This window comes from Mixophyes fleayi, chromosome 8 (genome assembly GCF_038048845.1).
Source record: "Mixophyes fleayi isolate aMixFle1 chromosome 8, aMixFle1.hap1, whole genome shotgun sequence".
In the NCBI taxonomy this organism is placed as follows: Eukaryota; Metazoa; Chordata; class Amphibia; order Anura; family Limnodynastidae; genus Mixophyes; species Mixophyes fleayi.
Genome location: NC_134409.1, coordinates 19,029,086 through 19,051,907, shown reverse-complemented (window position 1 = coordinate 19,051,907; position 22,822 = coordinate 19,029,086). Strand labels below are relative to the sequence as shown.

General features: G+C 40.1%; 1 protein-coding gene across 1 annotated transcript; it reads right to left on the bottom strand.

Moving 5' to 3' along the window:
• Positions 1-1,355: 1,355 nt before the first annotated feature.
• Positions 1,356-20,984, bottom strand: LOC142100013 (cytochrome P450 4B1-like). The gene is made up of 12 exons (XM_075184014.1): positions 20,696-20,984; positions 20,448-20,592; positions 19,545-19,589; positions 16,419-16,546; positions 15,498-15,622; positions 13,558-13,709; positions 12,333-12,439; positions 9,526-9,716; positions 8,658-8,791; positions 6,218-6,282; positions 4,161-4,243; positions 1,356-2,619 (listed from the first exon to the last, which is right to left on the bottom strand). The coding sequence occupies exons 1-12, from the start codon at positions 20,891-20,893 to the stop codon at positions 2,448-2,450; spliced, it is 1,545 nt and encodes a 514-aa protein (XP_075040115.1). The 5' UTR covers positions 20,894-20,984; the 3' UTR covers positions 1,356-2,447.
• Positions 20,985-22,822: the final 1,838 nt, after the last annotated feature.

The window sequence follows — 22,822 nt, the reverse complement described above, 5'->3', positions numbered from 1 at the left end:
TCATTAGCTGCTTTTCTTTAAAGAATAGTTGCCTACTCTCCCGGAATGTCAGGGAGACTCCCGCATTTCTGGGAGGCCCCCCGGGACAGCAGGGCAACCTCCCGGTTGTTGCTCCCACAATAGATAAGCGACGGGGATCAGGGCTTAATGACGAAAATATTGCGTCATCTTAGACCCTGTTGTAATTGGCCAAAATTGTGACAGCCGTTTAGGGGGCGGGCCAAAATTATGCGATTTTTTAAGCCCTGCCCACGCACACCCACCTCCCCCTGGATCTCCCTGAAGTCAACGAGGAAAAGTTGGCAAGTATGCAATAAATCTGATCTTAAGATCTGATCTTTCTAATTTGAATTTTATGAAAAAATAAAAAGTGGGTGAAAATAGATTGCATATGATCAGATGTGTATGACTCAATAACACTATCGTAAATGGTGCAAAATTTTAATCTGAAGTGGTTGAATTGAAGTTCTTTGAAGCGCGTGTATTATAATCAAGCGACAAAAATCTAGCAGAGTTGTAATATGTGGTAATAGCTATTAATCTGATTGTTTTCAGAAATGCCATCTCAACATGTGTGCCGTAATTGATCATTTATCCAAATATAAAGCCAGCAGTTTGTTCTACAACATAAAACATTGCATATATAGTTAGCCTTACAGAAACAGAACTCTACTGTAGTGTAAAGTATTTGCTGCCACCTACTGGTGGAATTCAGTAATAGGTTTTTTATAGAGCGATGGTAATGCTTCAGCAAACAAATATAGAACACACTCATAAAGTTCAGATCTACGTTAGACCATTTATATATTTTCTATTGTACTAACAGGTGGTAATAAACACTCAATTATTATAAAAAATCATATTTGTCCATTGTAATGTTCCTTTTTCACATTGTGCTGGTGTATTCTATTGGATTTTTTAATCACAATTAAATGGGGGTTACGTGGTCCATTAGTAGACCTTTCCTCTCTTACAATGAACAAGTATTTTCCTTATAAAGTCTATGTGTCGCCTGCAAACAGTTATAGCAGCCATTCTGTGAGCTGAAGCAATATCCCAGGAATTGTGGCATCACAGAGGAGCGGAGATGCGGCTTTTTTGTCAGGAGTCACACTGGGTAATTTTTACAAAATGTTAATTGCAGAGAACAATGTTAAAAAAACTACATTTCTTAAGGAAAATGTTGATATTAAATGTAATATTCCCTACCCAAGGAAAATTATTTGTCTCTGTACATTACACTAGACTGAAAAAATATATAATATAACATATATATATATATATATATATATATATATATATATAGAGGTAGCTTCAACATGATATTTGGAGAGGTGATATTGTCAGTGGAGAGAAAAGTCTGAAGGGTAATTTTTTTCTCAAGAGCTGAAAAAAGTTCAAATTTTATTGAGAGATGTAGTCTATACCTTAAACTGGATACATATCCCATATTCGGGACAAATGCTTGTTATCATTATTAATGTTCAATTTGGGCACACGTATCAGTGGCCATATTCAATGAACAACGTGGACACTTATGAACGGGTAATTTCTAGCATGACTAGGGCTGGTCAGTTTGGTTGGATGAGTGTTGTACACACCGGCCGAAAGTGGTCACATGAGGTAATCTTCTAACTGAATGTACCAACAAGTCTGATGAGTTGATCAGTTAAAATCAACTGACTCGTCTGAGTCTCCTGACCGCATCCGAAGAGGTCTGCGAAAATATGTATCTGACTCCTACGCAGAAGACAGCAAAGACTCCGTGTAGGATCTGGCACCATATTTTGTGGGGGTGAGGGGACTTATTGCTCCATTCTTTTACTTGGAATGATGTTAAAATGTTACTTTTGACAGCAGTTTTCTCTCATTGTTTTAATCAATATATGGAGGAAATCACAAACAAAGTTTGTTCTGCCAGTTTAAAGAACTTTTCGCCAGCAGACATGAGAATATCCTCCAATGTGACTTGTTAAGTGCCCATAAAGCAGCAATATAGTGAATGCTGGTGTAAGCGCAGATTAAGCATTTACTGAATCAGTTATTGTCACTGACAATAAAATAGTCCAGTATCAGCCTTCAGGTGAGATACAAAGACATCTGCTTGGTTCATAAAACGTATTCAGAATTCACTGACTCTAAATATTATGATAATTAAGAGAACAGGCTAGATTTCCATTCTCTTGTCCAGATTTATCAAACTTTCTAAAAAGGAAAAGGGTAGGTGTTGCCCATAGCAACCAAATAGATCCTACCTATCATTTTACTAGATAATTGATAGCTTGAATCTGATTGGCTGCTATGGGCGTGTTGCTCCCCTTTTCCGTGTTAGAAGGTTGGATAAATCTACCCCCCTTGTTAACTCCATTCCTTACAGCATTTCCGCTAATGCATGAGGTCTGTGGTCTTTATAATGTCCTCTCAGATATAAAAGTCTTATCACACATTCACTCCTCCCGCTTTTTCAGGTAGAGATGAACCCCATTCACGGATTTGAGAACTACTTGAGAAATGATCTGAGGCTCCTTTTCAGGATCTGGAAATATCTGAAATCTCTTTAATAACAGCGCCGTGGCAACTTTCATCTCATTCATAGCAAAGTTCTGCCCAATGCAGTTTCTGGGGATAAAAGAAAATATAAATTAGCTGACAGGGATTTCATTTCAATTTTCATATTTTTACTTGTAGTCATATTGAAGAAGTATAATTTTAAAAATGTACAAACAATGGTAAAAATACAAATAAATATTAGCATATTTATTAAACCTGCATGTAATTGCAATATTTGCACTAAACCAGTGCAGCCAATTAGACACTTTCTTTCAATGTCTAACTTCAACTAGACAGATACAAACTAATTGCTGATTGGTTGCTGTTTCACAGTGCATGTTTTACACCTAAATGAAATGTTATAAATAAATCACATACATTCCATAAGGTATAAGAATCCTATCTCCTAAAGGATATGTCCACCAGTTATTAAATGTCACAGTTCCCAAGGAGCACAGCATCATACCTACAATCACTTCTAAAACAATCTCAGATGTAGAGTGTATCTAAGACTACCTCAGCTGAAAAAAATGGTGAGAGTAGGTGCTGTACTTTTTATTCCCCAGAATAGAGTTTTTTCTACTCAGCCTAAGTAATATTAGACACACTGGGCCTGAGTCATTAAGGTGAGCAAAGCATTAAAAAGGAGCAACATTTGCACCTGGGCAAAACCATGTTGCATTGGAGGGGGAGGTAAATTTAAAATGTGGGGACAGATTTATAGTTGGGGTAGGGCATGTCCTAGATCAACTTTAAATTTCAGTGTAGTAATAAAGCTATTAAGTATTTGTGTGCTAGATGAAAAAACAGCCAGTATTTAACTTATGCACAAAATAATAAACTACTTTGCACCCCTTGTATTGTAACATGGTTTGTCCCAGAGAACATTTACCCATTTTTTGCCTTAATGACTCAGGCCCACTGGGTCTGAGTCATTAAGTCACGCATAGTGAGCGCAAAGTGCAGTTTTTCTCAATGGCACGTAAATCGGCTCTGCGTACTCCCGGAGTCAGCAAGGAACAGATCTCAAGATACTTGTGGAGATGACTATGGGTGTAGGTTCACTCTGCTGTACTAGGCCAGACACTACAGGATATGTACAATACCTATGTGGAATATTGGGGGAACATTAGACCCCAGTTATGTTGCCTTCTGTACTACAGCAAAACTTTTTGAAATTCCACCCAAAGCCCCATTTGTGGGTAAAAATTTTCTGTATCAGTCAACGGTTCATTATATGAAAAAACACCAAGCCAAAAGTGTGGGTAAACTCTGTGAAACATTCCGAATATTATGCTGTACTCTGTGAAGTAAACTTGTATCTTCTGGCAATAAGTAGCTCATTATAACCCCACATAATAATAGAAATATCAGCTAAAGAAATGTATGAAACAAACCTATGCATCCAAGATGTTAACCCAATACTATAAAGCATTGGTTCATATAGGGATAGATTTATCAAACCTTCGAAAAGGGAAAAGTGGAGATGTTGTCCATATCAGATTCTGCCTATCGTTCTACTAGATAAATGATACCTAGAACCTTTTTAGAAAGTTTGATAAATCTACCACCTAAAATATATTGAGATTGTAGTTCTGGTATTGTCTTACCTGGGCCCAGCTGAGAAAGGAAGGAAGCCGTGGGGGTGTCGGTCAGACGTATTCTCCACGGAAAACCGTAGCGGGTCAAACACCTAACATATAAAAAACAACTATAAATAACTGTCATGTAACAAGTAGCATCTAGCAACACTCGGTGCCATCTACTATATAAATGCCTAGTGGCGTGTGTGGAAAAAAAAAAAACCAAGCTGCAGCGCCACCTGCTGGGCAGAGTTATACACTGACCTATATATTTCTTGAAGGAGAAGTGACAGTTGGGAGTGGTTGGTGGTTGACGGGGGTGACAGTGGGGAGTTTTTAACACCTTAAGTAGCTTGATGAAGGATGTGGCGATGAAGATGAAGGATGAAGTGATGGAGAAAAATGATGAGGTGGTGACATGTGGACAAAACCACGTTAAAAAAGGGAAGTAACACTCTTCCCCTGAGGAGGCCTGGGCTAGGCCCAAATGCATGACAAGAACCTTTTTAACACCTTAAGTAGCTTGATTTGACTAGAATGAATGAGTATCATGCACGGGTTAACTTGTATATATATATATATATATATATATATATATATATATATATATATATATATATACTATTATAGAGATCGGTTTATGAGTCAAGACTGATTCAATTTTATTTCTTTGGAAATGTTCGGTAAAACACATGGATATCACATTATGCAATCAACCCAGCTTATCAGAATAGTTGTATTAATCAGTTTGGAAGTTCATTTGGTCAGGGCCATCTTTATCTTCTGTTACATTTCATTGTGTGTAATTTATGGCATTATCCCCTACATTGATGGTCACTTAAAGTCTATCTTGATGCAATTCAAACGCACCTTCATGCAGACGCATGTAACATACTGTTTTGCATTACATATATCTCATGATATGTGCAACTTAAAATAAACAGGTAAATGATCGAAGAAGAACTTGAACAAAGAGTTTTTACCACTTAAAGCGACAATACTACCTACGACACAGTTTTACCTAATGACACGACTTGACACAATCATTACTAACAACAAAGGTCAGCGATGGTGTCAGATAGAAACTGGTTTTGTTGGTGGTCTTACTTGGGACCATGGAATATACTCATGGGAGCGGTGATATGCAGCTAAAGCTGGGTACACACTACAGAAATTTCCACCAACTTTTTATGCCGAGCGATCTTACATGCGATCGATGGTCCGATCGCTCGGTCCATGGACTGCATACACACTAGCCTTGTTTAGGACGATAAAGGGAAGAGCGGACGTCCCTTTAGTGACTTTTTACAGCCATGTTGTCGTGAGCAATGATTGCAATTTCGTACTCATTGTTGTGGTTCGGTCGGAAAAGAGATTGGAATGAAAATATTAAACGGTACGACCAACCAAATGAGGTGACAATCGTCCATTTGGGCAGACTTTCGACCATCATGTCACTACACACACTGACCCGACTTTTGAACGAGCGGTCGTATGTCGGCTGATTGAGCCGATTATTGGACGAAAACCATGTAGTGTGTACCTAGCTTTACACAACGATTTGGAAACAAAGGTTTTTGTTTTAGATCAAATTGGCCACAAATCGCATCCACTCAAAACAATAGCAATATTGATCACTGCAGGGAGCACAAATGCCCTCAATGCCCTGCCCATAAACCAGCTCTGAATTTGTTACCCAAAACAGAATATATAAAGGAAAATGACCTGAGAGAATAGAACCTTGTGTGCCTGCTGAGCACTATGGACAAGCCTTTAGCATGCCTACTCCATCCCTCCTGCCCAGGGAAGGGTTGGCAAATTTTAGCCTGGAGGGCAAGACTCGTCTTAGCAGCCTATTAGGAAGATTTTAAAGGAAAAAAAATGCAGGTGACCCAGCCCAATGTAGCCCCCTATGGGACCGGCCCGGGGGGCAAATGCCCCCCTGCCCCCCCGCCCAGTTTGCCCCTGCTCCTGCCCCTCTCCACATTACAAAACATTTGCATGACTGCAGTCCCATGATCACCTTAGACCAGGTCTCAGTGAGTTAGTGACTTAGACATATTGGTAATTGCACATTACATCACCTCTGGGTCTTTCCAGACATCGGGGCATCTGTTTATGGAGTAGATGCTTATGATAATCAATGAATCTGCCAGAAATAAGAAAACAATACATCATTTCTTCATATCAAATAAAGATAAGAAAACATTAACAGTGGAAATCAATTTTAACAACAGGTTATTGCTCAAGACTCTGCTCCTCCTAAGTCTTCAGATATCATTGTTATCTTTTCTAGAAGGCCTTAGACTATTACCCAGTTACAAAATCTCCTTTATTATGCTTATTACGTCCACCTTTAAATAACAACTGTAAATAAGTTAATAGCTGTCAAAAATGTATGTTTTTGAACAACAAAGGTTTGGTTGCAAAGCATGCTACAATCCCTCTGAAAAATAGTGGCAGAGCACTGGCTGATAGGATGGCCATTTTACACAAGTAGCTAGATGAAGTTGGGCTACACCCAGAAGAAAAATGGTGAAAGACCACGCACACAAAATTTTGAACGTTAGGCAGCATACACCATGGATTGGAAAGTGAAGAGGTAGTAAGGATGAGAGGTCATTAGACGGACAGTGGCATCAGTGTTAGGAACAGCAGATAACTGCTGTTTTCTTTTTCGCTGCTGCAGTGTTGCTGTCAGCCTGGGTGTGATCACCTGAACTCCACTTACCTGCAGTTCCATCTGACACCTGCCCTGATTGGCTACCACTGGTGTAAATAACTGTCAGCTTTCATTGAGCTTTGCCGGTCACACGCTTACTTCTCCGTGCACGTGTTTCTGAGAATATTCTGCTCCTGACTTTTACTCGGTTTTTACCTCTATCTGTGATCTGACCACTCCTGACTGCTGCCTTGTGACCCCAACTATGTGTATTGCTGTCTGGACCAACCCTTTGCCTGTTGTTTAACTTTACCTTTCGTCTGTGAGACCACCACCCAGCTGCAGGATTGTGGTGTCCGCTGTCGTCTCCATCGGACGCACTTGTGTCAGTGGTGTTTCACCATCCAGATTGACAGCTCGACCTTGCTCCTGAACCTTGCACTGTGTTGCTCCCCAGCTCCATTCTACTCTAAACTGCCAAACTGTTATACTGGTGGAGCTTGGTACTACATCCTTTTGCAGCTTAGTATATTATGGTCCAGTTGCATCCTGCATCCCTGTTGCCATAGAGATCTCTGCTCAGTCTCCCATTGCCATATCCTTTGTGGTCCTGAATTAAGTTATCACTACTCGAGATTAAGTCCTGGGGACAACCGAGTACCGGTGAACACATCTGGTTCCATGGGAAAGGGGGTTGCTAAAGGTGAAGCTCTCGTCAATGACAGGTTCTGATAACTTAACTCGTAAGGTGATTAGTGACATACAGTAAACATTTAACAAATAATGATAGACCAAGGGCATATTATTAAGACGTGAAAGATGGAATTGTCCTTGGTTCCACCTACCCACCCATATGTTGAAAATGACATGCACATAGTTTAAAAAACCTAGCTCTTCAGAGACAGTGACTGGCACTATACAATGTAGTCTTTTGTTCGACCAATACCACTCGTCCACATATCCGTAATATATAGGATAGACGGTACAATGGCAATATAATCAAGATGGAATTTGGTTCCATGGACACATGACCTCAACTAATTGGCTGAAACCTAATGCATTGATTGTGGAGATTGGACACACATACAATGCTAACATAGCTGTCATGGCTTTAGTGATCTGCTGTGCAACAGGATGCTGACTGTCATTGGAATTGGAACATTGGATGCTGGACTTCGTACTACTAATGAGGAGGTTGATGAGGAAGGTGTTGATGCTGGTGGGGAGTGCACCTGTCTAGCCCTTTGGCTGCTCACTGATGCTTGCTACTATACACAATTTGACACATTTTTAAACACTTGGAATTATAAAGAAAGAAATTAAGAACTATCTGTGTTTTTTGTGGGGTGCTGCTGCCCACACTCCAACAACACCCTGGTTTTTGCCCCATCTGATAGTAGGGTCCTGTGCTCATGACAGTCATACAGCAACAACACCCTGTTATATCCACTACATACTAGTTAAGATGTCTATACTAGTGCATATAAAATGACAGCTTTCTTGATATCTAAATTGCCTATTTCACCCTGTAAACCCTGTTTAACCCTCTCTACATTCTATTTTTGGAGCAGATCACTGCAGCTACTTCCCTACAAGTTAACTCTTCTAAAATGACAGATGAGAACAGGAGGGACGGCAATAATACAATAAATATTGATCCAAAACTCGTGAGATCCAAAAATGGCGCACAAAACCGTGGAGGTCTGATCCGCAAAGCTCGGATATGTTGGATTAATTGGAATCCAAACCCCTCATCTCTAATGTGCACCACTCTTTCTAACAGTTCTACTCTTAGTGAATGCCTCTACTGTTACATTATGGGAGAAATGTCTTTTGTTACATACAGGAAATGATAAACTAACCTTTAGGAAGACTTCGCCCATCGAAGAAAGTGATTGGTTGGCCGAGTTTTCGGGCGACTCCAGGAACCGGGGGATAAAGTCGCAAAGTCTCCTTTATGAACATTGAAGTGTATGGCATCTTTCCAAGGTCTTCCCTAGTGACACATATTAAGCAAAAAGACTTATAAAGCCTGTTACCTTTAATGCAAAATAATTATCTGATTAATGCTGGTAAATGTGCTGCATATCCCAATGTGATTTTACTAGATCAATGATCATAGGGGGCATTTATGGAAACTGGCGCACAGAAAAGAAGCTCTGTAACCCATAGAGACCATTGGTAATTATTCCAGTGCAGTTTAGAATATGAAAGCAAATGTGTGATGGGAATCTACGTCATAAATATCTTACGGCTGAATATCCAGGCTAAATTGCATATAGTCTGTATAAATGAGTCCGCCTGTATTTCACATCAAAATAAACGATCATGCATGACAAATAGCACCATAGCATCATTACACCAGTATCGGACTGAGAAACAAAGGTGCTCTATACAAAAAAAATAGTTGGGTCCCCTAAAATGCAACTTGCTTAAAAATAAATATCCTCATTCATGTAAAAAATCTAAAAACAAATACAATTATTAAAGCAAATAAAAGATAAGTCATTGAGTACTGTAACTGCGGTGTAACTGAAAGCAGCTGGTAACAGGTACCAAACCTCAATTAAATACAGGTACATGATCTTCCAATAAAGTATAATTAATTGCTGGTAGTTGATAATAATGTCATGCATATTTCAATTCCAAGCCCTAAACATTTGGCAAATAGTTTCACATTACATTCATTGAGTGAAATGAATTAAAATAGCTGTTGGAACGGATTCCCACCATTCCACTGTGTCCCGATCTCCCATGACCTCTCTGATCTCCTCGTAACATTTTGCCTGGTACTCAGGGTATTTGGCCATACAGTATGATATCCAGGTCATTCCAGTGCTTGTTGTATGATGTCCCGCAAACATGAATGAGTCTACCTCTGAACGCAGTTCTTTATCAGGAAGAATCTCCCCATATTCATCCTAAAAAGACACATTATACATGATATAAATAGAGTTACATTCAAACTTCAGGTTGCAAAACAATGAGCATAATAGGACTGCGTGCTGTAGCAGAGGTGAGTTTCTCCAGAACCATGGGGCTCCTAGAAAATTGTAAATAAGGAAGTGATGCGTATGGGAGATGAGTAGAGGGGGGATTGTGAACGAGACATGGCGAAGGAGGATACATAGTGGTCAAGGATGTTATGGAATTCCTAGTGGGCAGCTGAGCTGCAAGACATTCCATTTAAATAAGAACCAAAGTAACCATACCTGGGCAAATTTGTTTGTCTTATTTAGGAATGCCGTAAATTTTTCCTTTGCCGCAACCTGCCATATCTTATTGTGGAGAAGAGGTATGGGAAGGACACGTGGTTGTTTCCAAGAATTGGTAATTAAGGCAATTTGCTACATTAAGGTCCTGAGATTGTACTAGCTGGTCTTCCTGCTTATCAAGACTTCCTGTTGGAAGAACAAGTACAATCAACCATGTCTCTTTCTGGATTGGGTATTGCATAACTTGGCTGCAAAGTTGTGAAATCTCTTTAAAGAAAGAAGCTATTGTGGGACACGATTACCAGGCCAGATCCAACGTTACTGTAAACTCTCCAGCAGATAAATGAGGTGGTTCCATAGATTTTATGAAGTCTAGTTGAGACTAGGTTTCATCTATATAACTATATGAGCTATCTTTAATTAAAGTTGAGATTTAGGGATCTATATATTAAGATGGGCTGATGATGTAGATTTTCTAGCATTGCAAATATTTAGTTTCAAACCAATTTGTGAAAAAAGGTTGCTGGCAAAACTGGCTGGCAGATGTAAGAGTACTCTTGCCACTCACCAGGCCAGTGCAGGCAAATTCTTTGCATGGGTGAGGTGGCAGTGATGATGTGCTCTTTCTGAAAGGAAAATTAAGGAGTAAATAAACGAATGTTAAAAATAGAAGAAAAAAAAAATGAATTTAGCTTTAACTAATATATCATAATTTTGTGCCATGGCATTGCTATTGCTATCTTAGATGGCGATAGGATGTCAGCGGCTGTACTTGTACTTCACAGGAAGCCCCTTGCTGACGGTTATCACCTGCCATACCTAGAGTTAGCTACTGCCATCACCATTTGCATCATATTTTGGGTTTCTCCACTTTCATAACGACACCCCTTAGATATGCGAGCACTAGTAAGATTTACTTTTTACTGTATAAACATCGGAACCAATTGAATCTGCCCCTTAGTGTAAAGATATTAGGGATAGTGTGGGGAGTCCTGAAGATGTGGATTTGTGTTATGGCCTTTTGCTAGTGCTGGACTGAGATATATTTTGCAAGTGCAGTAGAGATTAGGAAACGTGGGTGGTTAGGTTTGTGAGACTTTTAGAGTTTGACCAGCTTCAAATGATATAGATGTTTGCTGAGCTAACAAATTGCTATTGCTGTCAGAAGGATTACAAGAAAACTAAAGATGCTGAACAGAGAGAGGTGAGTTTGCTTCTTGTGTGAAGACAATTCAGCCCATGAGGAAGAGCATTTTGAGATTACAGAGAAATTTGTGCTTTATCCTGTTACATGCTGTGTGTGATTACACAACATTTATTCAAGTGACTGTTAAAATTCAAGATGCTCATCTGCGTAGGGTTGGAGTGTTCAGCTGTGCTATTGTTTCTTGGGAAGAGTTATAACTGGATCACCCGGGATGTAAGATATCTCTATTCAAAGGCAACTGTCTAAAGTACTGTATCAAACTAAAGGATATTTGCCTAGCTTAGGCATATGCATAGCCTATGAAGCCACCAGTACGCACCAACAACAAAGCTAAAATTATTAATATGCATTTACATATTTAAAGGGGTTGGGTGTGGTGCAGTGTGAGTTAAACTGCTGCAGGCAGAGAATATTACATTCAAGCCATGTTCTTGTTATTCCTAGTGTACTGCAGAGTCTACTATCTAGACTCCAGTTGAAGTACTTGTCGTGTTATCAGACCAGCTTGAGTACTTAGAGTGAGAGGTAAAGGTGGTAGTGCAAGGGAGTTATCTGAGTTGTTAAACTGTTAGCTTTCTAATATTAAAGTAATCATTGCCTTTATTATTGTATGTTGAATTTTTTTGATGCCCTCATTATGTCATATTAAAAGTATAGTTTTGCTAGAAAACATAGAACCGTGGTTGCTGCCCATCCTCATCTAATAAATGTGTCGGAGTGGCTTCTACCCCATCCTTATGCCCCGCTAAATTGGTTTTCATGTTTGTGGTCATAGTTATAGTGGTGGGCAAGGTGTCCCCCAAGTCTCTCCTTGATGCTCGTGGTGCCAGATGAGAAGCCAGGTGGTAAGATTTGGGTGAAGTCATTGTTCTGAATAAGAGAGGTGAGGGGAAGTCTTACACCCACGCCATTTACATAGACCAGTTCCCAGAGGAGCCTGGAAAAGGGATGCAACATAAATTATACATCATTTTGATGGTGTGTTTCTTTTTAATTACCTTACCAACTGCTAAATAAGTAATGAGACTAGAAGCTGACCTTGGGTCATGTTGGAATTTACGAGTTTACAGGAAACAGCCGTATATGATGGAGTAACTTAGAACACACGGTCTTACCTTGGCATGTAGAAGAATATCAAGGAAATCCAAATGTCTCTTTTGATTCATTTTTTCCACCTCTTTCTCACATTTGAGTGATTCTTTTCTCAGTTTTATTACTTTATCTAGCGCACAATAGAAAACGTAAATGTTATGTCACATATTATATATATATATATATGTGTGTGTGTGTGTGTATATATATATATATATATATATATATATATATATACACAGTAAAGCGCAACCATGTCAAAACAATACACAATACTGTAAGGTTAGCAAGAAAAATAAAAAATACATTAAATAATATGAAGTGGTTACTTTTATTGAGCAGGATCATCTTAAGAGGCGAAAGTGCTCACACAGTGGAGGCATACGTTTTGTGGGCTAAACTCGTGCTCATGGGACTGCGGTACATTAATCTATGCATTAATTAATTATTTAACATATAGTATAAGTCATTAGAGTTGCGGTTATATTATATCAAGATTATTCACATTATTTGACATTTTTGCTTGGACTGCTGCAGGATAGAACATTCCCACTGGACTTTTAAAGAAGTAAACAAGTGGGAGTGTTTGTGTTTAATTGCACTTTATGGGGCAGATTCAATCAGCCGCGTTGTTCCATTACTATGGTAATTTCTCTGCTGATACTTGCTCGCGGCTCTCTGTCAAATACCACGACCGCGAGGTTCTGAAGGACAATGCGGCTAATTGAATCTGCCAATATATGTAAGATGTCACTTTAGCATTTAGTACTAAACACTGACATCGCAAAATCTACTGTTACCGAGTTGGACTCATGCATCTTGAAACATGTCCGGCTCAACAGAAACTAATCATGTCATTAAGTCCTGCCCCTGCTGTTGACTGAGGATGTTGCTCTAAAACCCCTAGAAATTGGAAGTCGTAGTAGGAAACTATGGCCTATATACTGCAGCAGGAATTAAGCCCACTTAACACTCACTGCATATGCAATATCTTCTACATGATCACTCTAATTTAAACCACACCCACTGTTAAGCATAGCCCCACCCACTATTTTGCATGAGTGATATAACTACTGTTTTGTGTGCCACATTATCTTTTCCTTATTGACTAATATACTGTAGTCTACTAATACTTACACCAGTGCATGTAAGGGACTTTTAATACGAATAAATTCAAAATAGCTACAAGCTTGGACTCAAAGATTATCTATAGATTGATTATAAATTATGTTCTAACAGCATACGCACCTGTATGCTTATGTGCTATACTCATTGATCTCCGGAAATTGAATCCTTGCGGGCTGAGGTAGTAAATTAAGTCACTATGATACATAAAGTTACGGAACCTGTGGTCTATCATGTAAGAGATGTCATATACAGCTTTAATATAGCTCTTTCCACTGCAAAAATAAAAAGACAACATGGAAGTTGAAACAGCTAATAGACTGCATATCACATTGAAACATAATAAATTTAATGCAACATAATGCAACTTAAAGAATAATTTTATATCTCAAAGGAGTATTATGCAGTATATTTGTTTGTAGTGTAGCCAGGGTGTATGACACATAGACAAACCGAGGAAGGGGGGGGGGTTCTAGTGCCTGGAAAAACCCCCTCCAAGCCTGGGGCACTCTATAATTGACATGGCTGAATGCTGCTCCCGCTTCACACTGCTCTGCTTGAAAAGGGAGAGCTGCGTGCACCTAACAGTAGTGCACGCAGCATTGCCCATGTATATTATGGGAATAGGAAGAGTTGGAGAGCAGCCAAGCACTGTCTAAAATTATAGCCATGCCCACCATGCATGCTGGTCACGCCCACTGGCGGCGTGGTGTGGAAACCCCCCTTTACAAATCCTGCATTTGCCCCTGTGACAAGAGAGTCAGGATTGCTGGTTGCTATAAGAAGAAAGAGGGGCTGTCAGCAAAGGCGATTGAAGCGAAAAAGAGAAGAGAGAGAGAGACAGAGAGAGAGAGAGAGAGAGAGAGAGAGATGCCACCCAGATAGATTCAACAAAGTGCTAAAGGCTTGTCCCACATTAGTTACTGCATAACATGACTTTAGTATTAATTGGGGCACGGCAAAAGCAGGATAGACATAGTGGGCCTGATTCATTGAGGAGAGCAAAGCAAACAAAAGGAGAAAATTTGCTCCTGGACAAACTATGTTACAATGCAAATTTGTTTATTGTTTTGGAAAAGGAATATACTGGCTGTTTTTTTCATGTAGCACACAAATACTTGATAGCTTTATGTTTACACTGAAATTAAAGTTGATCTAGGACATGACCTACCCCAACTATAAATCTGTCTCCACATTTTAAATTGACCTCCCCTCCAATGCAACATGGTTTTGCCAAGGTGCAAAGTTACTGCTTTTTTGTGCTTCACTTTCCTTAATGAATTAGGCCCAGTGACTTTACATCCACACCTGCAATCCTGAAAAGTAACCTGAGTTACCACAATTTACATTAAGTGCACCACCGGTACCACCTAGCAGACAACACATGATTATTGTTATTTACTGATGGGTTGTAAGTGTGGTGCCAATAGTGTGAAAGTATACCCGTTATGGCCAATCAATTTCATTGGATTGCATTGATTGATTTATGCCAAACCCTATCCCATTTGTCCACCCCAAATTTATCTCCTTTACTCATATTAATCAAGCCACCATCAACCTTGAGCCCCAGTAGTTGAGTCTATCCCGTGTCTGTGTAAAATTCTATTGTGTAAGCTGTGGTCGGGTTACAAGGGGTCTCCCGAATTGTCTCCTGGTGGTAAAAAGAATAAAATTCCGCAGAGTGAAGACCAAAGACACAGGTGAGACTCCTGAACAGTACAAGTGTTATCACAACCCCTTCTTGTGTGTCAGAAAAGGGGGTGCTACAGGCTACAGTAGATATACGAATACAATTTTAAGAAATGGCGTTAAGGTTTATCATTTTGAAATGAACATGAAAATAATTCCTACTTTGTACCGCAAAGAGAACATATATGTGCTTTGTATTATAAATGGACCATTTTTCATACAAGTCAGTGACATCATGGATCCGCTGAAGCATAAAGTATAATTGTATGTGTGTGTGCTTATGGGTCTGTCTTTCTATCAGTGTACAGTCCCACAAATTCTGTTACTCTGAATAGATTAGGATTGCAAATGTAACAATTACTACTACAGCTTACCCTCCCGTCTGACAGTTGCTTTTGTAACTGAAGGCACATTGCATAACAGTGTCCAGGGTCATGAGGCTGCAATCGTGGGAAATCTCCACTGACTTCTGATTTGGGATGAGCTGTTCCCATTTGTCCTGAAAGAGGATAACATGTCCATTAAAGGGGCAGACCACTTTCTGATAACTCCCCTAGCTAGGTAGCTTTTCTCCTCCCCAGACGTAACCTGTCAATGGGATTCCCCCCATTTGGACATCCACACAAACCTGTAGGGAGCTGCCGGTACACCTGCATGGGTAGCAGTGTCAGTGTTAATAGCTGCTTAGTTACAGGGGGTAATTGTAACTGTAGCTCTATAAGGCATATTCAATTAGGTTTCCGGTCCGTGAAGTCAATCCACGGTACCGCAATAGCGTGGATTTTAGTGCGAACCCCATAGGGTTGCGTAGGAAAATCTGCGTTATTGTGGTACCGTATTACCGTCAATACTGCGCACTTTCTGCGGTAACACGCGTTACCGCGGACCGGAAACCTAATTGAATATGCCCCTATGGGGCATGTTCAACTAAGCGGGAAGTGCCTCAGGATCGGACCCGAAGGCACTTCGCGTTTCCGCAACATTGCGGATTTCCCTTTTGCCCCCCCCATAGGGTTGAGAAGGAATATCCGCGATGTTGCTGTACCGTAATAGCCAAAAAAATGCGCAGCCGCTCATTGCTGCGATGTCCGCGGCTAGTTGAATACGCCCCTATGATTTCTCTTACAGGCATTGGCATGACAAGCACCAGTGTATAAAGTGGTTAAGAACCCTCTTTAGATGGAGGGCTATAGAACTTGACATGACTCATATAATCGATTTTTAAATGCCCTGAATCTGTGCTTCCCACAGTTTCTCTGTACTACTATATGATAACTGTAGAAACAAGTCATTACCAGCATGGTTTTCACACTGTCACCCATTAACTCCACATATGGCTTTAGGACATCATAGTGAAAGGCAGGAGTCAGCAATCGCCGGCGATGGGCCCACTTTGGCCCAGAGGAAACCAATAATCCTTCACCTAATGTAATTTAAATAAATATTATAGTAAGAACAAGTAGGATAGTAAGAATATAAAACTAGCCTTCTTATCGATATAAGCACTATATGTTACTTTGCATTGTCCAAGATATCATAAAGCACAGTGATAAAGTGATAGTGACACTAAAGGGTATATTTATTAAACTGCAGGCTGATGTTGCCTATAGCAACCAATCAGATTCTAGTTATCGTTTATTTAGTACATTCTACAAAATGACAGCTGGGATCTGGTTGCTATAGGCAACATCTCCACTTTTTCAAACCCGCAGTTTAGTAAATATACACACAACATGGTAATTTTTGAATGCAATAACGGCAGCTCTACAGTGCACATGCATATTAGCACGCGCGGTATACCTCAATTTGTGACTTGCATAGTGTTGCAAGCCAAGCAAGAATCCCCAAAAGAACATGAATTCTGAAACAGCTCAATCCAAAAATCTGAAAAAAATTCCCTTTAAAAATATGACCGACCACCAGACTACAGGAAGTCTTTGCAAAATAATTGTAGCCAGGATCACCAGAGCTCCACTGATTGGCCAATCACAAGATTTTTCCCACGCTGACCACTTGTGAAGAAAGTTCTGGGATATATTTACTAAACTGCAGGTTTGAAAAAGTGGAGATGTTGCCTATAACAACCAATCAGATTCTAGCTGTCATTTTGTATCATGTACTAAATAAATGACAGCTAGAATCTGATTGGTTGCTATAGGCAACATCTCCACTTTTTCAGACTCGCAGTTTAGTAAATAAATCTCCTTGAGTCTTAGTCCAAACGCTAGGCAGACTATCAAAGCATGGAGGTGATAAGTCAAGGTTGGGTGTGTTTCATAAATGACCTTCATAACAGTTAATTTTTTCCGTGTATTCTTCTTCTTAATATTATTCATTATCTATAAAGTGCTATTTATAAGAGAAACACATTACATGTGAAAAACAATCAGATACAAATGATGTAAAGGGCTTTCCTTCATAAGAAAGTTTAACAAGTGATGAATGTTAAGTGTGACATCGATGATCTTAGAAGAGCCAGAATAAGTTTCTGTGAAAAGATAAATTTTCAGTGACCGTTTATAGGTTGAGAAACTGGCAATCTAATAGAGTGTGGGAGAGAATTACAGAGAAGAGCAGCTCTGGAAAAGTCCTTATCTTAAAATATATGTCTCTGAGCTCTGAAAGGTGGCAAATATAAACATTTCTTTTGGTTAGCCAATAAAGGTATCACTCCTATAATACTTTTGTCCTTTTTGTCACGAAAGTATTTAACATCACATAAAATATACTATAACATTTCAGACTATTCTATTACTGTCAGATGGCCCAAAATCTAAAGGCACGGATCCCAGAGCAAAGAAATTTTTTTAAAAAAATAACCTCTGATCCATACCAGAGGAAATATTATCTCTACTTGTTCGTGTGATTAGATCAGAAGAAGACACAGAGTACAAAGTACAAATGGGACACAAGAGTAACTGGAGGATATTCTACTGCCTGGGAAAGCTCCTATGGTAGTGAGAGAGGTAAGTTTAGAAAACAAAACCAGGCAACTAAATGTGAGGATGCTTGATCAATATACTGTTTGACATGTGTCTGATTCCACATGTAAACAATACAATTAACATTTGGGGACATCCCCATTTCTCAGATTCAAACAACAGAACCAGTTTGGACTTTATCGTTTGTGAAAGTCAATTATTATTATTATTATTATTAATCTTTATTATCCTTTATTTGTTAGGTGCCACAAGAGTTCCGCAGCGCCGTACACAGCACAAACAGTAGACTATACAGGGTGAAACATTACTGAACAATAAACCAAAAATACCAAAACTTCAGAAACTCCAGGCAGTCTAATGCAGTAAAGACGGAGCAGAAGAACAGGTAGGGAGACAGGAGGAAAGAGGGGCCCTGCTCGAACGAGCTTACATCCTAAGGGAGGGTAAACAAAACTTAGGCACAAAGGGAGCCAGTAGAAGTATGTAGGGAAAGAACAGGGGGGCCGGGGGGAGAGAGGGGAGAACGAGCGGAGGAGATGAGCGGGTTAGGTGGAGGGGTGGTAGGCTTTGAGGAACAGGTGAGTTTTAAGTGCCCGTTTGAAGGAGCACAGATTAAGAGAGAGATGGACGGAGCGAGGGAGGTCTTTCCAGTGGAGAGGGGCGGCACGGGAGAAGTCTTGGATTCTGGAGTGGGAAGAAGTGATCAGAGAGGATGAGAGGCGACGGTCATTGGCGGAGCGCAATTGGCGGAGCTCATTTATCAGAGTCGAACAATGCAGAGGAGTGTGTGAAGTGTCATCGATGATTTTTCAAGTGAAACCTGATGTGATGAAGAAACTTCACCACAGCACATTGTACTGATTGTTTTGATTTTTAAAAAGTAATACACAGACATCAACAGAAGGTGCTGCTATAATACCACACATTCTTCTGGATGAAACTCATCATTTACCAAGATTGTACTGCTACAATACAATATAACACAAACTGCAGAATGAGCACTTGCCAAAGCAAGGTGCTGCAATGCAATTTATGGTGCAGGGTGATAAAGTAATATGTTAATGTCAGCAGTGAGCAGCACCCGCTATCTGACTGTGAATTCGACTTTTAAAACGCCTATAGATGTGTAAAACATGATGTGGTGAAGCCTGATGCTGATAAATGATGATGACGTAAAATGATGGAAAGTGCATATACTGATTTGAATAAATTCTCTTTAAACGAGCAAGGAAAAATTAGTGGCAAGAAACATTTAGAAGCAAGACACCATCCATGAAATCTAGGGCATTTGGTACATTTTTACACCACGCACAACAAGCAATTCAGCATGCGCAAATGTCACTGGGCTCCTGCAATTGGTACATCTGTTTTAACTATTAGAATAAACTGAATAAATTGGTTGGATATTTGCTTCATATTATGCTCTTAGTTATATAAAAGTTGAAAGTTTTTAAAAATATAATTTAATTTATTACATACCAATCCAAGGGATTATAAATCTATAGCTTACATCATCCTTAGGATCTGAAAAAAGATGCAAGAGAGAAGACAAGGTTATTTTCTAAAAATTTGGATTAGAGAATGCAAAACTCAGTCTCAATCTGCATAATAATTGTACGTACCAAACATAGATAAACAAAAAAAGCAATTAAATATTTAACAGCCTATTGAGACAGGAATCTGTATACGTAATCAATTCCCGACAGCAGAAAACTATCTACTACACATTGCAGGTATAAAAGATACACATCTAAAATATGCACATTAACAACTATCCATTAAGATAATGGATGAAATCAAATTTAAGTCAGTAACATAAAAAGTGCTAAATCACATTGTATAATAAACTGTTATAACTGACTTCATGGCCTTTTCTTGGTGTTGTCACACCAGTACCGGCACATGCACCCCCACCCACTATCGGACACCCCCCCCCCCCTCTGCTACTTACTCAGCAAGCAATATTATTATTATTTATAATGTGCCAACATCTGCTGCAGCACTGTACAGAGTAAGTGATACATCCAGGTAACATTTACACAAACACGGGAGAATAGGAATAAGAATCCTGCTCAAACAATTTACAGTCTGAAAGATATTTAGGAAACAGTGATTTCAAAAAAAGTAAAAATCAGCTGCATAAAGCTTACGGCTATGTCCAGAAATTTTTCTTTTCTTAAAAATGCCATAGGCGTTTTTTTTACTCATGCTCTCTCTAGCCTTGTGGAAGATGAGGCCATCCTCATTTTCTCCATCTGTAGCTTGCATTTTTATAAAGAAAAACACTCACAGGCAAGTGTATTATAATCGTATCTGAAACATCAAAGTTGTTCAAACTTTGAGACTTATATGGAGTATCCATACGGAGCTCAAATCTCTTACCTTGCCTGGAGAGAATAGCCTTTGCATAGTCAGGGTGTGTGATTAGAAGTGCTGCAAACAATTTTCCGAGCCATAAGGGAAAGCCATACGTATAAGTCTTAGCCCAATCTATAACAAGTTCCAAATTCTTTGTAGTGTCCAGGAACTTTAAGCAAAAAAAAAACAAAAACATTGTTCAGGATCAGCGGCGAGGCATAGATAATGTAATGCTATAGGATAGACATGTTATAGACTAAATGGACCCTTACCTCAAGGGCATTGCCATACAGCCAGTGACACTTAGGACCTGGGAAATTTTTGAACGCTTTCTCCAGTGCTCTCCAATTCAGATACAACTTGAAGCCTTTAAACAGCAAAGCCAAGAGAAAGAGCCAGGCAGCCCAGCGACAGATCTCAGGAACACTCAGGGAGAGGAAAGGAACACGCAGTAGATCAGACAAAACCATGATTAGGACAATGCACTGTAAACAGAGACACAGTTAGAGCTGGTGCAAGCCGGCTGTCAGGAGAGGAGTGGAAAGGAATGAGTGGGATGGGAATAGCCAATTCTATATGTGCTAATGGAGGAGGATCTGCAGGGAGGGAGGGAGTGAAGGGGGGCAGGAGAACTGGCAGAAGGGAATCTGTGGATTACTATAAGCAAAGTTAGGCTTTAAAATTGCAAATTTTTTTTGAGCCCCTTTGTGCAACTGAGGATTGGTCTCTTATTTTTAGATTCATAGCTGTTATTTGCAGCAGCCTGAAAGTAAGTTTGTTAATATACATATAGTGTACTTGTGTGTGTGTGTGTGTGTATATATATGTACTTTCATTCCTATGTGTGTTTTGACATTGACTTGTTTACACACCAACACTGTGGGGACCTTAGTCGTAGTAGTGACAAAAATTGAGGTCATCACAAAGCTTCCCAAGGCTAATTAATGCAGGGGACCTTGCTGATGTGCTCGGCATAAAAATCTTGCATGTCGGAACAACAGTGTGCGTGTGTCCGGTGTAGAGGAGAAAGTATGTGTCTGCGTGCCACCGCGGAAGTTCATACGTAACCAGACTGGTGCCACATGCAGCGCTCCTGCGCATTTTACACTCAATAAAAGATAAAGAAACAGTTGCAATCCTCTGCTGCTGAAAGATAAGTGCGGACAGTGGCATGACAGAGCCCACCGGAGACTCAGATTATAACCCGAAGAGCAGTGGAGATGAGTATGCCCCTGACGCTTCAGAGGAAAGCGGTTTGGACACCAGCGGTGAAGCCCCATTGCCCATTGGAGCAAAGTGCAGGTACCCAGTAATGTGTTCTATGCAGGTCCATTCCCAACCTGGTGGCAGCAGCGTCTTAAACACAGATGGTCGGAGAGACGATGTAGTGTTTATCCAAACAGTATCCAGAAACAATGATGGATCCAGGGCGTATAATAAAAAGCAGTACAGCCTATGCTGTGAGAATCCCCTCTCAAAAAGAGGCCGTCACATGGAGCATGTTCCCCGCAATGAGACTGAAGTAGCCCGGGGAATGCAATTCCCCAAGCACTCAAAAGAAAGGTGCATGCAATTTGCACATCTTTGCAATAGGGGCAACTTAGCACACAACGTTGAGGTAATGAGTACGAGCATGGCATTCTGGTCCCGTGCAAACTTCAAGGCAAAGAGATGGATCCCGAAGGCTTCATGCACTGTGCAGCCTGCCAAGGATTGTTTGCAGGGAAATACCTGTGGCGCCACTTGAAGAAATGTAAGCTAAACCAAGGGGGCAACAAGCTCACACCTGGCAAAAACAGAGTCTAGTCACTGCAGTCACTATGGGCCTTTGCTCATCCAGTTCCACTTGACATCAGTGGTGGCTTTTGGAAGCTCTTGAGTGACATGACCCAGGATGAAGTTTTACTCGCAGTCAAAAATGACCAATGTATCATGCGGATGGGGCAGCATCTCTTCAACCGGGTCGGTTCAGATGTTTGCAGGCCTGAGTACGTCAATCAGAAGCATAGAGAAATGGGCAGGCTACTTGTAAATGCCAGAAGAGGTATCCCTTTTGAGAGGATGGAAAACTTTACCATCCCGTTGAACTTTTTGCATGTATTAGACACTGTGAACCTGGTAGCTGGCTATGACAAGGAGACGGGTACATTTAAGATGCCCTCGCTGGCACTCAAGGTCGGGCATGACCTGCAAAAGATGGTGAGCATTGTGGAGTACCGAGCCATGATGGAGGGCTGCAGTGCTGTGGTTGAAAACACACAAAACTTCAGGAAGATATATGAGGCGAGATGGAACTAGTTGATCTCATTGGCTGCCTTGAAAACTCTTAACGAGTCCAAGTGGAACATGCCTCAGCTTCTTCCTTTAACGGAAGATGTGAAAAAGATGTACTTGTACCT

Bases quoted from the DNA above. Each gene is read 5' to 3' on its own strand.
- LOC142100013 (XM_075184014.1), bottom strand. From the start codon at position 20,893: ATGGTTTTGTCTGATCTACTGCGTGTTCCTTTCCTCTCCCTGAGTGTT. The intron at 9,717-12,332 runs GTAAGACCGTGT...GTGTCTTTTTAG, and splicing joins ATATTCTTCTACATGCCAAG to GATGAATATGGGGAGATTCT. The intron at 6,283-8,657 runs GTTAGTTTATCA...TATTTCTGGCAG, and splicing joins TGGGCGAAGTCTTCCTAAAG to ATTCATTGATTATCATAAGC.